We start from the raw sequence: 27,500 nt of genomic DNA, 5'->3' as shown, positions 1-27,500 counted from the left end.
ACGCTCAGAGATTGAGAAAATGACTACTGCTATAAAACATTTTAAATTACAAACAGAACATAATAAAAACAACAACAAAAACAGGTTATTTAGAGTGAATACTGCAGTGTTTTTAGAATTATACTAGAGTAGAGTACTTCAATTAGTCTGTTGTGGTCATTCTGTAGTTGCTATGGTAACAACATTAATAGTAATTAATTGGTTGTTCTGGTTCTGTATTTGCTATGGTAGCAACAACTATAGCGATTAATCTGTAGTTGCTATGGTAACAAAAATTATAGTAATTAATATGCTATGTTGATTCTGTAGCTGCTATGGTAGGAACAGCTATGGTAATTAATCTGAAGCGGTAATACTGTAGTTGCTATGGTAACAAATATAGTAACTAATCTGCTGTAATGACTCTGTAGTTGCTATGGTAACAACTATAGTAATTAATCTGCTGTAATGATTCTGTAGTTGCTATGGTAGCAACAACTACAGTAATTAATCTGAAGCGCTAATTCTGTTGTTGCTATGGTAACAAATATAGTAATTAATCTGCTGAAATTATTCTGTAGTTGCTATGGTAACAACTATAGTAATTAGTCTGCTGTAATTATTCTGTAGTTGCTATGGTAACAACTATAGTAAATAATCTTCTGTAATGATTCTGTAGTTGCTATGGTAACAACTATAGTAATTAATCTGCTGTAATGATTCTGTAGTTGCTATGGTAGTAACAACTACAGTAATAAATCTGAAGCTGTAATTCTGTAGTTGCTATGGTAACAATTATAGTAATTAACCTGCTGTAATGATTCTGTAGTTGCTATGGTAACAACTATGGTAATTAATCTGCTGTAATGATTCTGTAGTTGCTATGGTAACAACTATAGTAATTAATCTGCTGTAATGATTCTGTAGTTGCTATGGTAGCAACAACTACAGTAATTAATCTGAAGCGGTAATTCTGTAGTTGCTATGGTAACAAATATGGTAATTAATCTGTTGTAATGATTCTGTAGTTGCTATGGTAGCAACAACTATAGTAATTAATGAGAAGTGATAATTCTGTAGTTGCTATGGTAACAACTATAGTAATTATCTTAAAATTATAGTAATTATCACACAGAAAAAAGTAGTAATAGTAGTACAGTAGTTTCTAATAGTAGCAACACACCAGCCTTTCTACAGTAATCTTGATCAAACACACATGAAGAGTGTAATCAGTGATGGTGAGATGCTGACTGACCAATCAGACGAGGCCCAGCGGTCGACCGCCATCAGTCCGGCTCTGATGCTCTGCACAGTCTCTGACGGCACTTCTGGACTGTCCAGAAAACACACCACCTGTTTAATGACGGCGGCGTCCCGTAAGATCAGCCCGATCACCACACACCACTCCAGACAGCAGGCCTCCATGAACACGTGCAGGAGATACCTGAACACACACATGTACACACACACAGAAGTAATAATTAAGTTAATGAAAGAATTATTTTATATTGAAATAAAATAAAGAAAAGGTGAAAATAATTGTGTGTTTTTTATACTGAAGTCGTTTTTATGCACAAAATTTTACATACACAAAATATATACAGTACTGGTGGGCCGTTATTGGTGTTAACGTTCTGCGTTGACGTGAGATTCTTATCGGGCTATCTATTCTCAAAGTTGGGTTGGGAGCTGGGTCTATTCTACACAAGCTATGATGACTTTCACCTTCATATTTTAGCGTGGATGTATCCCTGACCGGTGAGCCGTCTGACTAAAAAAGTGCCAAATCAGCAGGATGCCCTTGTGGATCTTTCACTTACTCTGAAGAAACGACTGACTACGCTGACATGGACATCTGTTATCTAGTTATTTGCCTTAATAGTCAATAATATGATGAAGGTGTTTACGTGAAGTGCTGTAATGGAAGAGTTTCCTGTCATTTTGGGTGACTTTAACTGCAGTTCAGCAGTTTGACTTTCACTCATGAACATTTCATTCATGCCCCCGTGACAAACTGGGGTATTAGACGCAGATAAGGAGTAACTGGGGAGAGTGTTATGGAGATTAATAACGTACACTGAATGAAAAAAAACTTCAGCATTTCGCGATGTGTGTGTGTGTGTGCGTGTGTGTGTGTGTGTGTTCCTTTACTGACAGCCGTGTGTGTGGATCTTGTCTGAAATATAGTGAAAAGTCCAACATGACGGTAATAGTTTGACTGCAGTGTTTACTTCAGTAATGCCTCTAATATCTGCATACTCCACATGTCTTAACTTCATTTCTGTTTAGTTCAGTGATGACTTTAGTCAGATTAAGGTCATCAATAATCCCTGTTTGGAGCTTATGTAGGCCTACAGTTCAACATTCATGTTTACCTGAATAAACAGTTAGTAAACACAAGTACATCTTATTGAACATCATTTATTTTCATTAATTATCACAGTAGAACAGTTTCTCCAGCAGTCTGTGATGCATTTTGGAAGCAGGAGATAAACCCCTGGTCTAATGCGCCACCTGGCTGGAGAAAGCCGTTCTCAAAGACTTACTGTAGTCATTATCTGGGTAGCACACATATTCTGAATGCCTTCGGCAGAATTCAAATCAGCCATTTTAATCTAGATTAATTTAGAATAATTGCAAGATTACAGTGAGCTTAATCTAGATTAAAAAAATTAACCTGTCGGCGCAATAGCATAATGGTTAGCGCGCCGACATATGGTGCAGTAGCACGTCAGGGCATCTGAGTTCGAATCCCGGCTCGAGGACATTTCCCTACATTGTATAAATACAACAGCTTTTCAGGTCAGTTTTGTAAAAACTGTAACAGCAGTTTACAATACAATGATACAAAACGTACATAAAGCACTTCACTTTTCAAACTTTTTTTCTTTTCAAGTATTTTTTAAACTATCTGGTCGTTTAAAAATCTTTTTAAAAAGTCAAATTAATTGTTAAAGAGCCCCTATTATACATGAAATAGGCTCATATTTAGGTTTTTGGGGTCTCCAACAACAGGCTGATCTACATGCAAGGTCAAAAAAACACTTTCATGGTCTTATAATCTGCATTTTTACCTAATTATCTCATGAATCATTCAGCAATTCATTTGTTTCCAAACCCCTCCTTAGCGCAAAGCTAATCTGCGCTGATTGGACCGATGACAGCCTGTTGTGATTGGTCCACAGCGTTCAGCGTGAGACAGAGTGAAACGCCCAGCACAGCTCATCAACAATATTGAAGTAGTCAGAGCGCAGAGAGTATGAGTGAGTATACCTGCCAACACTCCTGTATTTCCTGTCTCCTGTATTTCAGACCCATCTCCAGCCCGGAAAACTTCAGTTATTTCAATGGAATCCAACTATGGTCGCCAACATTGGTATAGGATCCAATCTCAGCGGCCACCCGAAACACGCTTCATAGTAGTTACTATCACCATAGTGCATAATATCCAGCTGAGCACAGCGTGACTTCATTCAACCGGCGTCTGCTACAGTGTGTGTCTAGCCTCTTCTTCGCGTACTGTGTTTGTGGGCGGGACTGCAGGTTTCAATTTTCCCGGGTTTGCACGTGCAAAAACTGGGCGGGGCTTAAGTTTCGTATCCGCGTCACGGCTAAAGACTCGTTATCAAGAAGATTCATTTAAAGCACTAGGAGTCGACTCTTATAGATGAATCAATAGTTTTAAACACTGTGCACTTTCAGATTCAAGCCTGAGCTGGATATTTCACTTCACTCAGAGCTGTGGTACACACTACATGGAAATTCATTCTCAAAAACCAATAATAATAATCTGATTTCATCTATTTGTGTTGTTGTACAGACTACAGTATGAGTGTCTCTGATTGGCTGATGATCACATGACTCACCGCAGCTGCACCTGGCTCTTATGTGGCCCTTTATTGGCCAGCTCCATGGAGATGTGCTCCAGCTCTGATTGGCTGAGGCTGAGGGTGGAGATGTTCTCATCCACCATCGTCCAATCACCATCCAGCATGGAGCTGGTCTCCGTCAGGTCTGTGGCCGAGCCGATGCTGCACTCCTCACCTGAGACAAAGAAAGAGAGAGAATTACAATTTAAAAACTGGATGGATGGATGGATGGATGGATGGACGGATGAATAGGTGGATGGATGGATGGATGGATGGAAGGATGAATAGGTGGATGGATGGAAGGATGAATAGGTGGATGGATGGATGGATGGATGGATGAATAGGTGGATGGATGGATGAATAGGTGGATGGATGGATGGATGGATGGATGGATGGATGGATGGATAGATGGACAGATAGATGGATAAATAGGTGGATGGATGGATGAATGGATGAATAGGTGGATAGATGGATGGATGAATAGTTGGAACGATGGATGGATGGATGAATAGGTGGATGGATGGATGGATGGATGGATGAATAGGTGGATGGATGAATAGTTGGATGGATGGATGGATGGATGAATAGGTGGATGGATGAATAGTTGGATGGATGGATGGATGGATGAATAGTTGGATGGATGGATGAATAGGTGGATGGATGAATAGTTGGATGGATGGATGGATGGATGGATGAATAGGTGGATGGATGAATAGTTGGATGGATGGATGGATGAATAGGTGGATGGATGAATAGTTGGATGGATGGATGGATGGATGGATGGATGAATAGGTGGATGGATGAATAGTTGGATGGATGGATGGATGGATGAATAGGTGGATGGATGAATAGTTGGATGGATGGATGGATGAATAGTTGGATGGATAGAGGGATGAATAGGTGGATGGATGGATATTCACTCGCTCACCTTTACTAATAAGTGGCGAAAGAAAAGCCTCCTGAGTCTGTGGTCCTCCATGTGAAGAGGCGGAGTCCAGCTCTTTAGACACCGCCCCCAAACCATCCAGCCAGCGGTGATTGGCTGTGCTGACCTGAGGGGGTGTGGTGTCCATCTCACTGTTCAGCAGACTGTCTGCAGACTGAGACTTCAGCAGACGAGAGCTCAACACTAGCAGGAGGACGAGAGACAGGATTGGTCAATCATATGTGCTCATTTACATATCATTATACATTTACATGAAGGGTATACAATCAGCCTTGGTGTAATAAATTGACAAACAAACATGTACATAATGCACTTTAAATAAATATATAAGGCATTAAGTAAATTAATAATCGTATTTAAATTATGTGTAGCATGTAAGTTGTGTTAGTTCAATATTATATTATGCAAAAATGAAAGAAAAGTAATAACATTGTGTAGACTGTGTATGTAAATGTAAAAAAATAATTTAAAAAAACATAGGTAGCACATGTCAAAAGATTAAATATAGTTAAATAATATATAATAAACAAATAAATAAATAATAAAGCTTCACACACACCTGGGCGGCAGCGTCCGTTCTTGAGCGGCGAGCTGATGGTGCATGCTGGGATAACAGGAAAGGGCCACAGGAAGTCCTTGTGCAGGCATTTGAGCGCGGTGACGAAGTCGTCCACTCGTGCGACCCGCGTGCGCTCACGACACAACCAACCAATCAGCTCGAAGCCCAGCTGAGCGGAGAAACAGCCCAGATCCCGCAGACGCACCTGCTCCAGCAGATGGCGAGCGTGTCTCCATAACATCACATCAATGTAGAGATTCTCTGCGGAGTCACTGTCCTTACACCAGCGCTCGCCACTGACACACACACACACACACACACACATTATAAACATACACAATCACACACAGACACACACGGTTCGTGAACAGTGTATCCCATACATTGAATTATTTGTGTCAGCCATCACAAAACTATCCGCCACATATAATGAACAGATTCACCAGAAAGCTTTGACTACTGGATTAACAAGCTCTGGACCCCTGCTGAAAAAAACAGCTTAAACTAGCCTAGGCTGGTTTTAGCTGGTCGACCAGCCTGGTTTTAGAGGGGTTTTGGCCATTTCCAGGCTGGTTTCCAGCCATTTCTAGCCTGGTCTTAGCTGGTCAGGCTGGAAAATGACCAGCTAAAACCAGCTTGACCAGCCTGGTTTAAGCTGGACATAGCTGGTTTTGGCTGGTCATCTCCCAGCCTGGTCAACGCCTCTAAACGCCCCTTGCCTTTGGTTGTCGGGATATAGCGGCTTTTGCTGTCAATCAGAAGGCGCGAATCGAATCATACGTGTTCAATGTAGCAGCGCGCTTATACGCCGGCTTTTATGAGGAGACTGGTTTATTCCGCTTCCTGGATGAGCCTGTCTGACTGTCAGTGGATGGCAAATGAAAACGTCCCTTACCTCAAAACTCTGTGCATTATAAGAGGAAAACACACGGTACAGTCAGAAGTGTAGCATGCATTCATAACGAGTATTTGAGCAGCGACGCTACTTTGAATGAGTCTGATTTACTATACATTAAACATCAGCTGCACTTTACAAAAGAGTTAAGATGCTGATCTTTTATCCCACATGGAGGAGGATAAACAAGAGACTGTGAGTATGGGGAGACTGAATGAACGACAGCTTTTCAGAGGCATCCCCTTATTGCCCAACAGACCTTTTGTTTTATTTGCTTAAGTAAGCTACTTTATAAAGATAAATATAATGTATAAAACTATGCATTATTTAAATGACTTCATAATACTTCTGTGTCTGATAAGCTTTTTATATTAATGGACAATGCACAGATATTGATGTTTCACAATGTTTTACACTACAATATTTGAATCTAAAATGTTTACATTATTTTACTTACATTAAATCTAAATCCCAAATATCAGAAATGACAACAGATTGTTAAGATTTAATTAATGTCAAGATTTAATAATGGTATTGATTAACGCACTTACTTGACAGATTTAATTTATTCATTTTCCTTCTGCTTTTTCCCTGGTTAACCACAGTGGAATGAACCGCCACTTACTTGACAGATTTATGCATTTTAAATTTCAAGTGGTTTGTGTATTGTGTTTTATGATTGGTAAAATCATTTCTAATAGCATCTTTAGTGATTTTCAGCTAATTACACTGTCCTGTCTCAATAGGTGGGTTTAGAGGTTTTTGCATAAAAAGCAGATGTGGATTTAGCTGGTTTTGACGCCAAAGAAAATCTACCTTGTTATAAACCAAAGAATTGTCTAAAAATACCTTTTTTTCATAAATGTCACTTATTTACTAGATAATAACCTGTTCTTTAGCTATAAAACGAAACCTCTGAACCTAATGAGAGGAGCCTGATAGAAAATGCTCATTAAGAAAAGAGGTCTGATGGATTTAGAGGGTTTATATATATATATATGTATATATCGATAAGCAGCACGAATGACAAAAAGAACTATTCGCACGAGTAAAAGAAAGCAAGTGAATAACGAATGAGAGAATCACGTGCACCGTGAGACAGGCGATCCTCCTCACTCACTGACAAGGGCTTTAGTGTCGCACACACCGCTGATGTGATGCGCGCTCTCATTTCCTTGCGTTAAGCAAGTGTGCCTGGAAATGCAACTAGTGTGATTGGTTCTCTTTGAAATAAACTGGGGGGAAAAAGCAATGCTCGTGCACCCACAGTCCTGCTACTTTCAAGAGTTTAAGATTCTTTGTAAGAAGCAGAGGTCGCCGCTTTCGCTTTAACCATTCATTAAACAGATTATTAATTGGTCTAACGTTAACCGTGTGTGCGCGATCAGTCTTTTATAATCGCACACGGAATGTTTTTCACCGACTTTCTTTTGCTAGTTATTTTCGTTAATGGTTTACTTTAATTATCGCCCTTTACAATAACATTACTTTAATAGGAGATTAAGGCCCAATCCCTATTCTATTTTTGTACTCATTTCCCTTGGCCCTTGAAACAGAGTGTGAAAGGGAAGGGCTTCAAAATTTACCCCTTAAATTGGGACAGCACTACAGCACCTGCACACGTCATCATATGTCATCGCGATCTCTTGCTTCATATGAGATCAGATGATCACAACTGCTGTAGGCATTACAGTTGGGTTATTTTTTGGTGTTTATCTTCAGGAAATCACTGTAGGCATATATCATGTTATTATAACGATCTAATGTGAACGTCATTAACAAAACATCATTAACATTATAGCAGACACCTTAAACAGCTCATTCACAGACACTAGACTTCTCTGACAAGGTTTTCCAGTGTCATTAGGAGTTATTATTATGGATTATAGATAGCTAAATTTAACGTTTTTTTAGCATGACGGTAAAACACGAGCGCGGTTATGAGTGTATCAAAACATATGCTTGTTTGTTGTAAAAATTCATAATAATGACAAAAAAAATACTAATTTGACGATCTGCTGGCAGCTAGCTTTCTGCAACTCTCACATAGTCGCCCACTGAAGCTAAGCAGGGCTGAGCCCGGTCAGTATCTGGATGGGAGACCACATGGGAAAGCTAGGTTGCTGCGGGAAGTGGTGTTAGTAAGGCCAGCAGGGGGCGCTCAACCTGCTGTCTGTGTGGGTCCTAATGCCCCAGTATAGTGACAGGGACTGCTTAGTGAGCACCATCTATCGGATGAGACGTTAAACCGAGGTCCTGACTCTCTGTGGTCATTAAAAATCCCAGGACATCCTTCGAAAAAGGGTAGGGGTTTAACCCCGGCATCCTGGCCAAATTTGTCAACCATGGCCTCCTAACCACGCTTAATCACTCTGTCTCCTCTCTACCAATCAGCTGGTGTGTGGTGTGCGGTCTGGCGCAAAATGGCTGCCGTCGAGTTATCTAGGCAGATGCTGCACACTGGTGGTTGGATGAGGAGATTCCCCCCTATGCGTAAAGCGCTTTGAGTGTCCAGAAAAGCGGTATATAAATGTAAGAAATTATTATTCATTATTATTATTAATATGATCTGCTGACTTCTGCAGCTATGCTGCCGTTGCGGCTGGAGTATTTTGGGAAATTTTCTTATCCCTTGGTTTCGAGTGTGGTCCTGAAAAATCTCAATTCGAAGGGGTATTTAGCCCTTTCCCCTTAGCCCTACGCCTTCAAGCTAAAGAGAACTGGGACACCCCTACCCCTTCACGGGAATGTGCAAAATGAGGGGTATGGGAGGGGCTAATGGGTAGAATTGGGATTGGGCCTATCCCTCCATTTATGTGTAGTTGACTGGTGATCTGAGACCTTTAGCCTGGACAGACTGCTGTGCATAGCTGCATGAGAATAATTGTTTTTAAATGTCAATTGTTTTTTTAGGAACATTTTTGTTGAATAAAAAGTGTATGAAGACAGCTATATTTAGCTTGTTTTGACACATTATTTAAAATTTGTGGCAAGGAAATAATTAGTTTAGGTGTGGCCAGAGAAAATAAAGGTAAATCCTTAGTGTTGGACCCTGAAAAGTCACGCAATTGCAATGAGACACTATGAAAGCTCAAGTCATTTGCTCATGCACATTGAGCAAGGTCACAACACACAATAAAGTGAAATGAACAAGGGTGCTGTTACCAGGGGAAATCACTATTTCTCATGCCGTTACCAGGAAACCACCATTTCTGATGCAGTTACCAGGGAAACAAAATATTCTGATGCTGCTACAATTTCTGACATGGTTAACAGGGAAACCAATGTTTCTGATGCTGTTATCAAGGAAAACGCTAACAGATATCTTTTTCACCTGGAGAGGATGCCAGAGAGAAGTCTGAACAACTTAGCAAATAAAAAAACGGCAAAAAAAGCAGCTTTAGAGCTGTACAATCTCAAATAAACAACTACTGCTACTAGCATACTCATGTATTATATTATTAGCTTACTTCCATGTCTTAAAACCTTTCTTGTAGAAATAAAAGTACTCCAGATGTGTGTGTGTGTGTTGTTACCTCTTGCAGGAGGGTCCGGTGGGCATACTCATGGTCTTCTGCAGGTTGAACTTCCCTGCGGCGATGCTGTCTGCAGACTGAGAGAGACTGATACTGCGGTTCCTGAAGAACTCAAAGCCACTGCTGGGGCTCTGTTCCTGCACACACACACACACACACACACACACACACACACACACACACACACACACACACACACATATTTACATGCTGTCATTTAGCAGACTCTGTTGTCCAAAGTGACTTGCAATCGAGGATTAATTCAGTGAGCAATAAGTGCTAACTATACAGAGGAACTATTTACCCCGCTCCCACCTAAACACGCACAAGCACACGCACACGCACACGCACACGCACACACACACGCACACGCACACACACACACACACAAAAGTGAGCTTCAGATGCTTCATTATCCTTCATAATAAAGTCAAAATATCCAGTATTCGCAGTTCTGCCATCAATAATAATAATAATTTTTAGAAAACTAATGCAGAAATTAAACAAACAATAAAAACGGTACAAATTTTGCTGCAAATATTACAAAAACGAATAATTTTAGTTGTAAAAAAACAACAACAAAAAAAAAACAGTTTTTATTGTGTGAAATCAAGCAGAACCTCCTGATCTCCCTCATTAAACTGATACAGAAGTGACTGAATCTGCAGTTCATCATCCGGCCACTAGAGGCTCCCTTAGAGTTATAATTAAAGGTGTAAAATCTGCTTTTGTGAGCCGTTTGAACAGAACTGTGTGTACTATAGTGTGTCCACAGACATATTGGAGTGACAGAAACATTAAATCTGACTTTAAAATAGGATCTAAACCCCTGCAATTTTGAGGACGCCCACAACCTGGTGCAAAATTATGGTTTTCCCCACCCACTGCATTGATTGACAGGAATGTATTAACATGTCTCCATAGTAACGAGTGTAAACACGTCCACAGAATAGGATTTGCAAAGAAACTGGGATTAACTCAGATCAATTCAGCGCTCTGTGATCAGCTGCAGCTCAGGAATGAGTTTCACAGGTTTAACACGGTAATAAATCAGAGCATGATTGTAATAAAGACAGTAAAATCGCTGTAATTCATAACCGCTGGAATCATCAGAGACGAATAGTGTCAGTACAACTATATACGAGGATACTTCAATCACACAACAGATGTCGCGGTATATGTAGGTGTTAAATCTGGTTTATTTTGTACAGTAGCATAATGGATATCCATAAAACAGTGTATTGAAGCATTTGCCGCAAAAACAATGGTAAACGTGTGTGTGTGTGTACTGCAAACTTTGTAAAAACATTTGTGTGTGACTGATCGTTGCAGAAAAGCTTGAATAAACTCCACCACAAATACATCAAATAATGGTGGTATTTTTGATGAACTGAATCTCTGCTTCATCCGTGTCACTGACTGCTGTTTATCTGACGAATTGCAGCAGAAACACACATGCATGTGGGAACGGTGGGCGGGGAGAACCAGCTCAATTGCATTTAAAGGCAAGAAAAACAGCTACACTTTGCTCTGACACCCACAGCTCACATATTCAGCGGAGTCTAATGAAATATCTGATGGGTTTTTTTACAGACACATTCTGGAGACTCAAAACTTCTTGTAAAAGAGGTAAAATAGGAGCCCTTTAATCTTCAGAGTCTCCCCATGTTCATAATCTCACCTCTCTCACCTGAGTTGTAGGTGTGGTGGGTGGAGTCTCGCTCTCCCCTGAGCCAATGGCCTTGAGGAATCGGATCATGTGACGACACAGATCCCACTTCCCCTGCTCCAGAGCAGTGTTGAAGAGCAGTGTGGCGTGCTGACGGCTGACTGCTGGAACCTCCATATTCTGAGGACAAACAGACAAATGAGGAAAAATACAAATGTTTTATTGTTTTATTTCCGCATTTCTTTTATTGTTTGCGCTTTATTTTTGGGACTTTTATTGTTTTATTTCCGCATTTCTTTTACTGTTTGTGCTTTATTTTTGGGACTTTTATTGTTTTATTTCCGCATTTCTTTTATTGTTTGCGTTTTATTTTTGGGACTTTTATTGTTTTATTTCCGCATTTCTTTTATTGTTTGCGTTTTATTTTTGGGACTTTTATTGTTTTATTTCCGCATTTCTTTTATTGTTTGCGTTTTATTTTTGGGACTTTTATTGTTTTATTTCCGCATTTCTTTTATTGTTTGCGTTTTATTTTTGGGACTTTTATTGTTTTATTTCCGCATTTCTTTTATTGTTTGCGTTTTATTTTTGGGACTTTTATTGTTTTATTTCCGCATTTCTTTTACTGTTTGCGCTTTATTTTTGGGACTTTTATTGTTTTATTTCCGCATTTCTTTTATTGTTTGCGCTTTATTGTTGGGACTTTTATTGTTTTATTTCCGCATTTCTTTTACTGTTTGCGCTTTATTTTTGGGACTTTTATTGTTTTATTTCCGCATTTCTTTTACTGTTTGCGCTTTATTTTTGGGACTTTTATTGTTTTATTTCCGCATTTCTTTTATTGTTTGCGCTTTATTTTTGGGACTTTTATTGTTTTATTTCCGCATTTCTTTTACTGTTTGCGCTTTATTTTTGGGACTTTTATTGTTTTATTTCCGCATTTCTTTTACTGTTTGTGTTTTATTTTTGGGACTTTTATTGTTTTATTTCCGCATTTCTTTTACTGTTTGCGCTTTATTTTTGGGACTTTTATTGTTTTATTTCCGCATTTCTTTTACTGTTTGTGCTTTATTTTTGGGACTTTTATTGTTTTATTTCCGCATTTCTTTTATTGTTTGCGCTTTATTTTTGGGACTTTTATTGTTTTATTTCCGCATTTCTTTTACTGTTTGCGCTTTAATTTTGGGACTTTTATTGTTTTATTTCTGCATTTCTTTTACTGTTTGTGCTTTATTTTTGGGACTTTTATTGTTTTATTTCCGCATTTCTTTTATTGTTTGCGCTTTATTTTTGGGACTTTTATTGTTTTATTTCCGCATTTCTTTTATTGTTTGCGCTTTATTTTTGGGACTTTTATTGTTTTATTTCCGCATTTCTTTTACTGTTTGCGCTTTAATTTTGGGACTTTTATTGTTTTATTTCCGCACTTCTTTTACTGTTTGCGCTTTATTTTTGGGACTTTTATTGTTTTGTGACCCACATGAGTTTTAGGTCACAAGAGGATAAGTTGTAACTATATCTGTTATTTATTACTGTATTAACATTGTATCTTTAAGAAGAACACAAAGTTGCATTTTTTTAAACTGCTGGCAGTTGAGAGAAAGTGTTGGCACGACAACCACAGCGCGTCTTCAGTCAACAAAGAGGACAGCACAGCTGAAGACCAACTCTCTGTCTCTCTCTGTTTTTTTATTCATTTTAAAGGTTAGTAAAGTACTGCAATGTAGATGAAATACTATAATTTTATGAGATAAAATTGTTGTGTATAACTGCAGTTATGTGTGTAAATGATCGGTGTGAAGTCATGTCTGTTATTTGTGAAGAAGTGGGTTTGTTAATTGAGTTTTAAAGGATAATCTGATGTTAGCATGTGATACTATTATTGTTTTATGATCCTGTATTTGACACATATTTGTATATATATGTTATAAATCTATCTATACATGTGATATTTGAGATGTCATGGCTTTTAATGCCATGTGTGATTAAAGTCAACAAAGAGGACAGCACAGCTGAAGACCAACTCTCTGTCTCTCTCTGTTTTTTTATTCATTTTAAAGACCTCCAGAGTGAGGTCTGCAACAGATTTTGGGGGCTCGTCCGGGATCGGCTCCTAATATCCATGGGAAGCTGATCCAGTGATTCTTGATCTTTGGGACCACATAAGTGTGGATGCGCTGCTGCGAGTTTGTACTCAAGAGAACGTCGGTGAAGAGTGTGATTCTGCTTACTGCAACTGGGAAGAGAGTGACTTTTGCTGACTGGCTACTGCAACTGTGAACTGAGGGATTGTGAAGAAGATTCATCATGTCAGATACAGTAAGGAAGAGTCTGGTGTGGAACATCAGAAAGAGTCTACTTACCTTGTCTGCTGATGAACTGTATCAAATTGCCAAAAGTATTGTTTCAGTGCCAGAAAGGGACCTGTCTGAACTAGATGCCACCGATCAAGAGGGTTGCTTCGAATACATCAATGCTTTTATGTACAGTACACAATTACTAGAGTCAAAAGATAAAGGGATGACAGAACTGTTAATTTTGCAAGAAACTGTAAACTCTATTGAACAAGTCCGAGCTACTGCTGCACCTTTTTATCAGCATAATCCTGTTGAGACTAATGCTAAAATCGATGAACACATTATCCCCACAGCACATACCTCCATTACTACTGACCACACCACAAATACAAACACTGTTTATCTAGCATCATCTGCAGCTACAACTGACACAGGAGAAATTAGAGTATCAAACACAAACTCAGACACTAACCCAAATATAGTACACCCAAGTTATGAAGAACTGACCAAGAACCTTCTTCATTACCTCACATTATCCACACAACAACCTACAATGACACAAAATGTAACACACAAAATTGAAACCACACAGCCTAACAATCACCCTGAGAAAATGACACAGTTGATGCCAGACAAAGTAATTTCCCTTAGAGACCTTTCCTTCCTTCAGCACAGAGAGTTCAAAATACATGGAGGACAAATTGGCGATTGCACATCAGATATTACATACACTAATGTATGTAGACAAATCGAAGATGGAATCAAACAGAATTACAGTGAGGCAGAATTAATTAGAGGCATTTTTCGAACAATAAAACCAGGGACCTTCAAAGACATGCTGATGAATAAGGAAGATATGACTATTGAGGAGCTAAAAGGATTCCTTCAGTCACACCTAGGAGACAAAAGCAGTACAGAGTTATTCCAAGAACTAATGTGTACAAAACAGAGTGAAAATGAAACTCCTCAGCAGTTCCTGTACAGAGTAATAGGACTCAAACAGAAAATTCTCCTTGCCGCAAAACAGAACAACTCTGACATCAGATACGACTCAGCAACTGTTCAAGATGTGTTTCTACATACCATATACCAAGGCTTGGGACACAAATATAAAGACATTCGTAGTGAATTAAAACCCTTGTTATCCAACCGTTCCATTACAGACGAAACAATATTGAGAAGTGTAACAAAACTCACCAGTGATGAAAATGAGAGGGTGCGAAGGCTGGGTCCATTAACTCGGGTTAAGCAAACCACTGTAAGCTGTTCCCAGCTGGAAAGTAAACCTGTTGGAGAATTCAATGAGAAAACCAAAAATGACCCGATAAAACAACTAACAGTTCAAGTCGATGCACTTACCAGAATGGTGGACTCCATGACAAAGCCAAAACAGCTGACACAACCTGACAATGCCTGTCCATGCTCTCGGAGTAAGAAGATTTCACAAAGAGGAGTAAAATCTCGTGGCTGCCCAAAATGTGTTGAAGCTCGACATAATTGTAATCACTGCTTCCGATGTGGTGAAACAGGACATTTGGCGAGAGGATGTTTGCGGAAACACAGAATTCAGGGAAACGAGGAATGGTCACTGCAAAGGGACGAGCAGTGACCAGGCCTTCGTTGTCCCAAAACTCAGTCAATAAATCAGACAGTGAAGATAATCAGCCACCTATTTTAACACCACCTAAAGCCAAGAATGATAAAATTGTTAATTTGATTGGAAGAAAAGCCTTAACTCAGTGTAACCTCAATGGCCTTGCAGTTAGTGCTTTGCTTGACACTGGAGCTCAAGTCAGCATAATTGATCGTACATGGAAAGACAGGTATCTACCTGATGTAAATGTAAGACCACTCACTGAGCTTATAGGAACTCCAGACAAACTAGAAGTGTATGCAGTGAATGGAGACCTTATTCCATTTGATGGTTGGGCCATTATTACTGTTAATTTACAAGAAAATGATAATCCCAACTTCTCAATCAATGTTCCTTTTTTGGTTAGTCATTTGCCAATTGAAAGACCATTACTTGGATTCAATGTAGTGGAAGAACTCATTCAAGGGCAACCTGAGCGCCTGGTACCAACTCTAGTTTCTTTACTTTCTGGAGCAATATCTGTGTCAACTGAGAAAGTCCAAACTCTTGTGAATTTTGTGCAGACTTCTGAGCCCAATATATGGTGGGAGCGAGTGAAAGTAAAACGAGGGGGCGTCATCATCCCAGCTAGACAAGTTGCATGGGTGAAGTGCAAAGTTGCATGCGAAACTGATCGGGTTGATAACTTAGTATTGTTTGAGCCAGAGGAGAACAATGTGCATTTAGAGCAACTAGATATAGGTGGAGGGCTATTAGAAATTCAGGACAAGAAAAATCCATATGTTTTTGTGCCCATCGGTAATAACTCTACATGCGACATCACTCTGCCCAGTAACTCAATACTTGGATACTTCCAGTCAATTGATGAAGTACTACAACCTGAAATGATAGAAAAGACAAACTGTAGAGTGAGGGTTCAGAGCATGACTACTTTAGCTACTGAAGAAAATTCACCACTATGGCACCCACCTGTAGACCTCAGCCATCTGAAAGAGGAACAACAAGCAGTGGTCAGGAAAATGCTGTATGAAGAATCGTCAGCCTTTGCCCAAGATGGAAATGAAATCGGCTGCATTCCAAGTCTACAAATGTCAATCAACCTCAGAGATGACATTCCGGTACAGCATGCATATTCATCAATTCCCAAGCCTTTGTTCAAAGAAGTCAAGGACTACATTCACGATCTACTGGCTAAAGGTTGGATTGTAAAGTCTAAGTCCCCTTATTCTGCTCCAGTGGTCTGCGTAAGAAAGAAGGATGGTTCACTGCGCCTCTGTATTGATTATCGCCAACTCAATAAAAAGACAGTACCAGATAGACATCCACTACCAAGAATACAAGACTTGATTGACACTCTTGGGGGATACAAATGGTTCAGCATTCTTGATCAGGGGAAAGCTTATCATCAGGGCTTTATAGCTGAAGGGTCTAGACATATGACAGCTTTTATAACACCCTGGGGACTTTATGAGTGGGTGAGAATTCCGTTTGGCCTGTCTAATGCACCTGCAGCATTTCAGCGCAGTATGGAGGAAATGCTGGACTCCCTCAGGGATGAATGTTGTATCCCATATCTAGACGATGTGCTATGCTATGCCAAGTGTTTTGAGGAACATGTGGAAGGTATTCGAAAAGTCCTTCAAGCTCTTAAACATCATGGGGTCAAGCTAAGACCAGAGAAATGTGAACTTTTTCGTCATGAGGTCCGATATGTAGGTCGCCTCGTATCAGACAAAGGTGTGAGAATAGATCCCAAAGACCTTGAAGCAGTTCTATCTCTAAAAAGCCAAAACCAAAGACAATTGGTGATGTAAGGAAACTTCTTGGATTTCTAAGTTACTACCGTTCTTTTATCCAAGATTTTTCATGCATAGCTAAGCCACTTTATGAACTACTACAAACAAAAGCTGATGTGGCAACAGTTCAGTCCAGGCAAAGAAAAGCTAAAGGCCCACAACTGCCCTCACGAACTCCTGTGGAGTGGAAAATTGAACATCAGAGAACACTTGGAACACTGATTGACATGTTAATGAAACCACCAGTTTTGGCTTACCCAGACTTTAACCTACCATTCACACTTCACACTGATGCATCAGAGAAAGGTCTTGGGGCTATCCTGTACCAACATCAAGATGGGAAGTTGAGAGTCATCGGATATGCCTCTCGAACACTTTCACCAGCTGAACGAAATTACCGACTACACAGCGGCAAACTTGAATTTCTTGCATTGAAATGGGCTGTGTGTGAGAAATTTAGGGACTATCTGTATTACGCTCCACATTTCACCATCTATACAGACAATAATCCTTTGACCTATGTTATGAGCACAGCAAAACTGAATGCAGTTGGTCATCGCTGGGTGGGAGAATTATCTGACTATCATTTTGATATCAAGTACCGGCCTGGTAAAATAAACATTGATGCAGATACACTTTCACGCATTCCTCTTGATATGGAAAGGTTTGTCACAGAGTGTACAGAAGACCTGTCATTAGAAGTTGTGCAAGCAGTCTGGAATGGGACTCATGTGGCTAAAACAAAGGATGTAGCTTGGATTGCAGCACTCAGTATCTCCTCAATAGACTCTGACCCATCATCTCAATGTTCATTGTTACCAAAGATAAGTAAAGCTGAGCTTTCCAGAGCTCAAAGAGAAGACCCAGTGATCTCAAAGATAATTAAGATGAAAAAGGATGTCAAGGTACCTGATGAGGACATGAAAAAACAAGTGACTGGAGCTGCCAGGAAACTCCTTTACGAATGGCACAAACTATTTTTAGAGGATGGGTGTCTTTATAGACAGACTAATGAGAGGAAACAGCTGGTTCTCCCAACCCAGTACAAGCAACTTGCTATGGAATACTTGCATGATAATATGGGGCATGTGGGCACAGAACGAGTACTCCACCTGATGAGAGAAAGATTTTATTGGCCATATATGAAAAGGGAAGTAGAGGAGTATATTACACGAAAATGCCCATGCATCAAGCAAAAAAAGCCAGTAACCCATGTCCGGGCACCAATGGGCAGTATATCTTCCAACTCACCTTTTGAGCTTGTTTGTATTGACTACTTGCACTTAGAACCAAGCCACGGGGGCTATGAATACATACTAGTAGTTGTAGACCACTTCACTCGATTTGCTCAAGCTTACCCAACAAAAAACAAATCTGGCAAAACTGCAGCTGAACGTCTTTTCAATGACTACATCCCTCGCTTCGGCTACCCTGGAAAGCTACATCATGACCAGGGAAGGGAGTTTGAAAATGAGCTTTTTCGAAATCTTCGACAACTGGCTGGAGTACGCCACTCAAGAACATCTCCTTACCACCCTCAAAGTAACCCAGCAGAGAGATTCAACCGGACCCTCCTTCAAATGCTTCGGACATTGGCAGACAAAGAAAAAGCGAGATGGAAAGATCATCTCCCACATATAATACATGCATATAACTGCACCCGTCATGAGTCTACTGGATATTCCCCATTCTATCTGTTGTATGGACGTCAACCCTACCTTCCCATTGATTTGATATTTGGATTGGTTGAAGAGGGCGAAGAAGTGACTCACAAGGGTTTTGCTGGCCAGTGGGCCAAAAGGATGTCTGAGGCTTACCAAATAGCAAATGAAAACAGTAGACAAGCAAGTACACGTGGCAAAAGTCAGTATGATATGAAGGTCAAAGGTGTGGTTCTAAAACCAGGAGACAGAGTTCTTGTCAGAAACCTTAGAGAGCAAGGAGGTCCAGGAAAACTTAGGTCATACTGGGAGAAGAGCATTTATGTGGTAAAGGAGCAAGTTTCAGATAATCCTGTGTATGTAGTAAGCCCTGAATGTGGAAATAAGAAAGGAACAAGAACTCTACACCGAAATTTGCTGTTATTGGTAAATGACTTGCCTGTGGAGACATCGTCCCATCCAGGGGAAGTAGCAAAGCAGAGACAGAAGAGACAAAACAACAGAGAAACTAAGAACAAAGAAACTAATTACAGCAGTGACACAACTGATTCGGATGAGGATAACCATGAGAGATACTGGCTGAGGTTCCCCTCAAGTTGGACTGAACAGGAAATGGAAAATACACATCAACAGAGGCCTGAGTTAGTCCAGGAGACTCATCTTAACACAGCACCTGAAAGAAGAGACACAATAACAGATAGAGTATCATTAAGAGATAACCTGGAGGAAAGTCAAACACCAGATGAACTCATCACCGATTCAATACCATCATCAGAGAGATATGCAGATAATGAAAATGGATGCATACAAATTGATGAAGCCACAGGTCACCCATCTGAAGAAAATTATCCTGAATTAAGACGATCTACCAGAGAGAGGAGACAGAGGCAGACATTCACATATGAAACACTAGGTCAACCAACATTACAGCAAAACACAGCAGTTAACACTGTAGGTTTTTATGAACAACCAGATAATCGCATAATAAGCTATATGCCATACTACCATTCACAGACACCAACATACTTACCTCCATGTTACATACCTCAGTTTGGACCTTCCATGCCATACCATACATTCCCACCATTTTCCTACCTTGTATATGCCTTTTGAGACCACAACTGTTTAAGAAAATTGGGAAGTAGCATCTTCTTTGGCCGGGAGAGTGTGACCCACATGAGTTTTAGGTCACAAGAGGATAAGCTGTAACTATATCTGTTATTTATTACTGTATTAACATTGTATCTTTAAGAAGAACACAAAGTTGCATTTTTTTAAACTGCTGGCAGTTGAGAGAAAGTGTTGGCACGACAACCACAGCGCGTCTTCAGTCAACAAAGAGGACAGCACAGCTGAAGACCAACTCTCTGTCTCTCTCTGTTTTTTTATTCATTTTAAAGGTTAGTAAAGTACTGCAATGTAGATGAAATACTATAATTTTATGAGATAAAATTGTTGTGTATAACTGCAGTTATGTGTGTAAATGATCGGTGTGAAGTCATGTCTGTTATTTGTGAAGAAGTGGGTTTGTTAATTGAGTTTTAAAGGATAATCTGATGTTAGCATGTGATACTATTATTGTTTTATGATCCTGTATTTGACACATATTTGTATATATATGTTATAAATCTATCTATACATGTGATATTTGAGATGTCATGGCTTTTAATGCCATGTGTGATTAAAGTCAACAAAGAGGACAGCACAGCTGAAGACCAACTCTCTGTCTCTCTCTGTTTTTTTATTCATTTTAAAGACCTCCAGAGTGAGGTCTGCAACAGTTTTATTTCCGCATTTCTTTTACTGTTTGCGTTTTATTTTTGGGACTTTTATTGTTTTATTTCCGCATTTCTTTTACTGTTTGCGTTTTATTTTTGGGACTTTTATTGTTTTATTTCCGCATTTCTTTTATTGTTTGAGCTTTATTTTTGGGACTTTTATTGTTTTATTTCCGCATTTCTTTTACTGTTTGCGTTTTATTTTTGGGACTTTTATTGTTTTATTTCCGCATTTCTTTTACTGTTTGCGCTTTATTTTTGGGACTTTTATTGTTTTATTTCCGCATTTCTTTTACTGTTTGCGCTTTATTTTTGGGACTTTTATTGTTTTATTTCCGCATTTCTTTTACTGTTTGAGCTTTATTTTTGGGACTTTTATTGTTTTATTTCCGCATTTCTTTTATTGTTTGCGTTTTATTTTTGGGACTTTTATTGTTTTATTTCCGCATTTCTTTTACTGTTTGCGTTTTATTTTTGGGACTTTTATTGTTTTATTTCCGCATTTCTTTTACTGTTTGCGCTTTATTTTTGGGACTTTTATTGTTTTATTTCCGCATTTCTTTTACTGTTTGCGCTTTATTTTTGGGACTTTTATTGTTTTATTTCCGCATTTCTTTTACTGTTTGCGCTTTATTTTTGGGACTTTTATTGTTTTATTTCCGCATTTCTTTTACTGTTTGCGCTTTATTTTTGGGACTTTTATTGTTTTATTTCCGCATTTCTTTTATTGTTTGCGCTTTATTTCTGGGACTTTTATTGTTTTATTTCCGCATTTCTTTTACTGTTTGCGCTTTATTTTTGGGACTTTTATTGTTTTATTTCCGCATTTCTTTTACTGTTTGTGCTTTATTTTTGGGACTTTTATTGTTTTATTTCCGCATTTCTTTTACTGTTTGTGTTTTATTTTTGGGACTTTTATTGTTTTATTTCCGCATTTCTTTTATTGTTTGCGCTTTATTTTTGGGACTTTTATTGTTTTATTTCCGCATTTCTTTTATTGTTTGCGTTTTATTTTTGGGACTTTTATTGTTTTATTTCCGCATTTCTTTTATTGTTTGCGCTTTATTTTTGGGACTTTTATTGTTTTATTTCCGCATTTCTTTTATTGTTTGCGCTTTATTTTTGGGACTTTTATTGTTTTATTTCCGCATTTCTTTTATTCTTTAATTTCCTGTCCTCTTCATTGTTTAATGCATTTATTTATTTATTTATGCAAACTTGTAAGAACACATAAATAAATCAGTCAATATATTGCATTCTATAAGCCATTATATACAATTCTACAAAATACTTAATATTTAGATTAAAAATTGAAAGTTATTTCAAATAAGCACTTAAAAAACAAAAGTTTCACTGAATTTAAATGCATTTATTTATAGCTGGTTTATGAATTTATTTGCTTGTTTTTGCTTCACTAGTAAATAAATATACTTAATTATAGGCTAAATATGCAGTTCAAGTCAGAATTATTAGCCCTCCTCCTGAATTATTCGCCGCCCTGTATATTTTATCCCAGTTTCTATCGGAAAGATTTCTTCAGCACATTTCTAATCATAATAGTTTTAATATCTCATCTCTAATAACTGATTTATTTTCTCTTTGTCATGATGACAGCACATATATTAGACTAGATATTCTTCAAGACACTAGTATTCAGCTTAAAGTGACATTTAAAGGCCTAACTAGATTAATTATGGTAAAGTTAGGGTAATTAGGCAAGTTATTGTATAACAGTGGTCAGTTCTGGAGACAATCCAAAACTAATATTGCTTAAGGGGGCTTATATTATAGACCTTAAAATGGCTTTAAAACTATTAAAACTGCTTTTATTCTAGCCGAAATAAAGGAAACAAGACTTTCTCCAGAAGAAAAAATATTAGAGGAAATACTGTGAGAAATTCCTGAATCTGTTCAACATCATTTGGTAAATATTGGAAAAAGAAAATTCACAGGAGGGCGAATAATTCTGACCTAACTGTGTCACATATCAGATTGATTGCACATTTTGTTATAATAGATTTATTTAATTTTTTTTTCATTTCTTTCTTGATTTTAAATTGGTTTATATTTTATATTAATCTATATTTCCATACATTTATGAAATTATGAAAGCTTATTTATTATATTAGGTGTTTACAGTGTTTTGTGATGTCGATGTAATGTCATTTCATTCTGCATTGCATCTACTGTGATGTTGTGAATGACAAAAAGAAAACTATTTCACTAAACAAATACACAAACAAATATTTATACTGTTCAATAATACAAATATTGTATTGTTTTATTTCGGCACTTTTATTGTTCGTCTTTTATTTCTGCATTTATTTTATGACTAACAGTAAAAGTGACTGTTTGTCCCTCTTAATCTCATCAAGAAAAACCAGCACCAATCAAGAATGCATGATTATCTGCAGTCATGGCTTTACAATCAATAACTGTGATTATAATAGAAGTCAATGGGGCAAAAACAGCCCCCAACATCACCAGAGGGGAGTCAATTTGCCCAGAGTGTATTATTGAGTTTAACAAATTTCAAAGCATTTTCCTCATAAATATGTGTCAAAATAAGGTTTGTCAGCAAAAATCAACCCATTTGCTGAATCACAGAGAAACCTGTGGCCAAATTAAGACTCAAAATCAGCCCAGAGTGGATGAAAATGACCCAGTAGCACACAAGGGTTAATCGTCTCTCACCTGCAGTATGATCAGGTATGAGGCCGCCGTGTCCAGATCCTGCGCCATCAAGCACTCCTCAAACAGGTCTTTGGGGTTCCCGACGGCGGCGAACAGGTAGTTCCAGAGGGCGTATTCGGTCTTGCGTGCGCAGTGGACGATGGTCTGCAGGAAGAGCGGGAACTCTGTGACGAATTTGGCCACGGTGGGCAGCAGCGGATCAGGAATGGGCTCTCGGGACGTGGCCTCTTCCTCCAGAACCACATGCACCATCAGTTCCAGAACATGTGGGAAATAAGGCAGCGATGCACACGACTGCGCTAACATCAGCGCCTGCTCGCCCAGATTACGCACCAGCAGCTGAAACACAGTTAAGGAGAGTTTAGTTTTAGCTTCCACCTTATATTAAGGAGACCTACTATATCCCTATGAACAAGATGTAAAATAAGTCTCTGATGAGTGTGTGTGGAGTTTGAGCTCAAAATAACACACAGATAATGTGTTCTACCTCTCTGAAACTGACCCTTTCAGGCTTTGATCCTTGTTGTGGTGTTTTGGTGACTGTCACTTTAAATTCAAATGAGATTGTGCCGTTTTCAGAAGAGGGCGGAGCTACAAATGCCTGTGTGTCAGCATAGTGGCAAATTTAAAACTAATGACAGACGGTTGCTTCTCACTCAGGGCTGTTTATGCTAATGAGGGAGAGATGGTCACTAGTGGGCGGGGCTTTTTTCCCTCTAATGACACGTACACAGGGAGAATCATAATCAAAGTGCATTGCCCATACATCCAGACCTGTCCCTACATTTATTTACTTTGTTACAAATATATTGAAATATTTATTTACACATACAGACACATACACATATACACACACAAATACAATAAAGGTATGTATTAAAATAAATGAAAAAATAAACAATTTAATTTAATTAAAATATATATATATATATGCATGTATGCATATGTATGTATGTATGTATATATATATATATATATATATATATATATATATATATATATATATATATATATATATATATATATATATATATATATATATATATATATATATATACATATATATATATACATACACACACATATACATATATATACATAATATTCAATAGAATAATATATATTTTAATAATTTAAAAAAAATGCACAGACAGGTTTAAAGCTCCTGAATTCAGTAAAGGAATCTGACAGGACTACAGGAGATGGCAAAAAACTGCTGCTGCTTTAAATTGGACTGACTCCTATTCCTCTATTGATCTACTATTCATATCCGTTAAAAATAAACAACCTCACCCTAACCCTAAATGTCAAATACAGTAAAAAACCCTCTAAATCTATTGAAACACATCGATCTGAAGGAGGTTTGGTTTGTAGCTGGACATTATTGGAGTTCGCTGACAGGAACAGTAAACGACTGTTCAGTACTGAAACACCAGAGTCTCGCTAGATCCTCCTGTACGGACACACGTCAGTTATAAAACACTCGCAAGACGTTTGCGAATCAACATACACGTGTGAGTCGCAGATGCGAGCTGGTTATTATAACTCTAATCATCGTTACCTTTACATTTATATATAATTACATCTATATATCAGATCTCCTTTAAACATGCTGAACTGTAATATTACCTGTCTCAGTATGTGGTGCAGGTATATCTGTGATGTTCTCTCCACTGTGCAGAAGGGGAACAGCGCCTCCAGCGGCTCTGTGCTTGAGCTCAGCCCGTCGAACAGCACAGTCTCGTTGGAGGCTCCGAGGATCAGCGCGTCCTCGAACAGCACCGTCAGCGGGTAGATGTTGATGTGGAAGGGCAGCATGATCCTGCGGGACAGGAACGAGTGCGGTTTGCGGTGGTCTCGGGGGAACAGCGGCAGCCACACCTTCATCCCCGCCTCGCCGCAGGACAGCCACAGCGCCTCCATTAGGTGACGCTTCTTACGGTTACTGCGACTCGACGTCCAAACGCTCTCCACACACTGCGCCAGAACCACCGGCGCGCAGAAAGGTAGCTGGGGAAGACCACCAGGAACATATTATTCATTTATTTTCTGTTCAGCTTAGTCCCTTAATTCATCAGGGGTCACCACAGCAGAGTGAACTGCCAACTCATCCAGCATATGTTTTACACAGCGGATGCCCTTCCAGCTGCAACCCAACACTGGGAAACATATATATATATATATATAGGAAATTCAAATGAAATAAATGCATGTATTTAAATTGAATCTCATTTAATTTAAATAAAAATAAATCAAATAATTGAATTTAACTCAAATTAATTTATATATATAAAAAAACTAAAAATAAATTTTTTTAAATACTAAATTATTTAATTCCTTCACACACTGAACTTGAACCAGGAGAGGAACAGGAAAAATAAATAGATACAAACAGGCACGCACACACGCGCACACACGCACGCACGCACGCACACGCACGCACGCACGCACACGCGCACACGCGCACGCACACACGCGCAATAAATAAATAAATGCATTTAAATAAACTGTAATTTATATTAAGTAAATGAATACATTAATAAACTAATTAAAAAAATCTATTTAAACTATAATTAATAGAGAATAAAACAAAAATACATTTCAATAATTAAATAAAAAACAAACATACATATACACACACACACACACACAAAATTAATGCATGTATTTAAATGAAATGCAATAATGAATAAATAAATAATGAAATAAATAAATAAATAAATAAATAAATTTAACTACAATTAATTAATAGAAAATAATAAAACACAATTAAAAAAGAATAAAGTAACAATTCTCCACACACTGACACTCTACTAATAAATAATAAGAATAAAATGTAAATACATTAAACGAAAATGTAATTTATTTCCATTAAATAAACAAATAAATAAAATAAATAAACAAACAAAAACCAACAAACTAAAATATTTCATTTACATATGTACAGTTGAAGTCAGAATTATTAGCCCCCTTTAGATTATTTTTTTTATCTTATTTTTAAATATTTCTCAAATGATGTTGAGCAGATTCAGGAAATGTTCACAGTATGTCTGATAATATTTTTTCTTCTGGAGAAAGTCTTATTTGTTTTATTTCAGCTAGAATAAAAGCAGTTTTTAATTGTTTTAAAAGCCATTTTAAGGTCAATATTATTAGCCCCTTTAAGCTATATTTGTTTTCAATAGTCTACAGAACAAACCATCGTTATACAATAACTTGCCTAATTACCCTAACCTGCCTAGTTACCCTAATTAACCTAGTTAAGCCTTTAAATGTCACTTTAAGCTGTATAGAAGTGTCTTGAAGAATATCTAGTCTAATATTATTTACTGTCATCATGACAAAGAGAAAATAAATCAGTTATTAGAGATGAGTTATTAAAACTATTATGATTAGAAATGTGTTGAAGAAATCTGCTCTCTGTTAAACAGAAATTGGGGAAAAAAATAAACAGGAGGTCTAATAATTCTGACTTCAACTGTGTGTGTATATATATATATATATATATATATATATATATATATATATATATATATATATATATGTATTTGTGTGTATGTATGTATGTATGTATGTATGTGTATATAAATATATATATAAATTTATAAACAGTTAAAAATTAAGTAAAAAAAATTAATAACTGATGAAGAACCTCAGAAGGTTTGACTTGAATGATTTATACGATTAAAACTATAGTATAGTATGAAATAGTAAACACGAGGGGGTTTAAACTTCTGGAACAATCTCTGTGAGATCAGAGTGTGGGCGGAGCCTCAAACTCACCAGTTTGCTGTGATTGGCTGGCGCGTCCTTCTCTCGTACCTGTGGGCCGGATCTGTCTCTCTGCAGCATGATCAGCTGACCAGCCAGATTCAGCAGGATACTCTCAGCCGAACAGGCCTGACACACACACACACACACACACACACACACACACACACACACACACACACACACACACACACACACACACACACACACACACACACACAGTCAATGTATGCACATGGGCGTGTGTGTTTATATACGAGTGTGTGTGTAAATGTGCATGTGAGTGAGTTTGTTTATACGTGTGGATATGAGTGTATGTGTGTTGGTTTATGTGTGTGTGTATGACAGCATGTGTGAATTTGTTTATTTGTGTGTATACGCGTATGGGTGTATGTATTTATACGTGTATACTGTTTAAAGCGTTTGTGTGAGTGTGTATGTCTGTGTGTATTTGAG

The 27,500-nt window shown here is 38.1% G+C and overlaps 1 protein-coding gene across 2 annotated transcripts in view; it reads right to left on the bottom strand.

The window, feature by feature from the left end:
• The window catches only part of ric1 (RIC1 homolog, RAB6A GEF complex partner 1), an 88,379-nt gene that overhangs the window by 2,460 nt on the left and 58,419 nt on the right, over nucleotides 1–27,500 (bottom strand). The window contains exons 18-26 of one of the 2 annotated variants that reach the window (XM_056447028.1): nucleotides 27,057–27,173; nucleotides 24,903–25,283; nucleotides 23,274–23,612; nucleotides 11,466–11,633; nucleotides 9,785–9,921; nucleotides 5,354–5,649; nucleotides 4,777–4,977; nucleotides 3,846–4,023; nucleotides 1,235–1,423 (exon numbers count right to left, since the gene is read on the bottom strand). In XM_056447028.1, the coding sequence (XP_056303003.1) occupies nucleotides 1,235–1,423; nucleotides 3,846–4,023; nucleotides 4,777–4,977; nucleotides 5,354–5,649; nucleotides 9,785–9,921; nucleotides 11,466–11,633; nucleotides 23,274–23,612; nucleotides 24,903–25,283; nucleotides 27,057–27,173 (2,006 nt within the window). The remainder of the gene's footprint in view (nucleotides 1–1,234; nucleotides 1,424–3,845; nucleotides 4,024–4,776; nucleotides 4,978–5,353; nucleotides 5,650–9,784; nucleotides 9,922–11,465; nucleotides 11,634–23,273; nucleotides 23,613–24,902; nucleotides 25,284–27,056; nucleotides 27,174–27,500) is intronic. The other variant, XM_056447029.1, reaches the window with a different exon arrangement.

Source organism: Danio aesculapii, chromosome 21 (assembly GCF_903798145.1).
Source record: "Danio aesculapii chromosome 21, fDanAes4.1, whole genome shotgun sequence".
Taxonomy (NCBI): domain Eukaryota; kingdom Metazoa; phylum Chordata; class Actinopteri; order Cypriniformes; family Danionidae; genus Danio; species Danio aesculapii.
The sequence above is the reverse complement of the archived record's forward strand: the minus strand, read 5'-3'. Positions and strand labels throughout refer to the sequence as shown.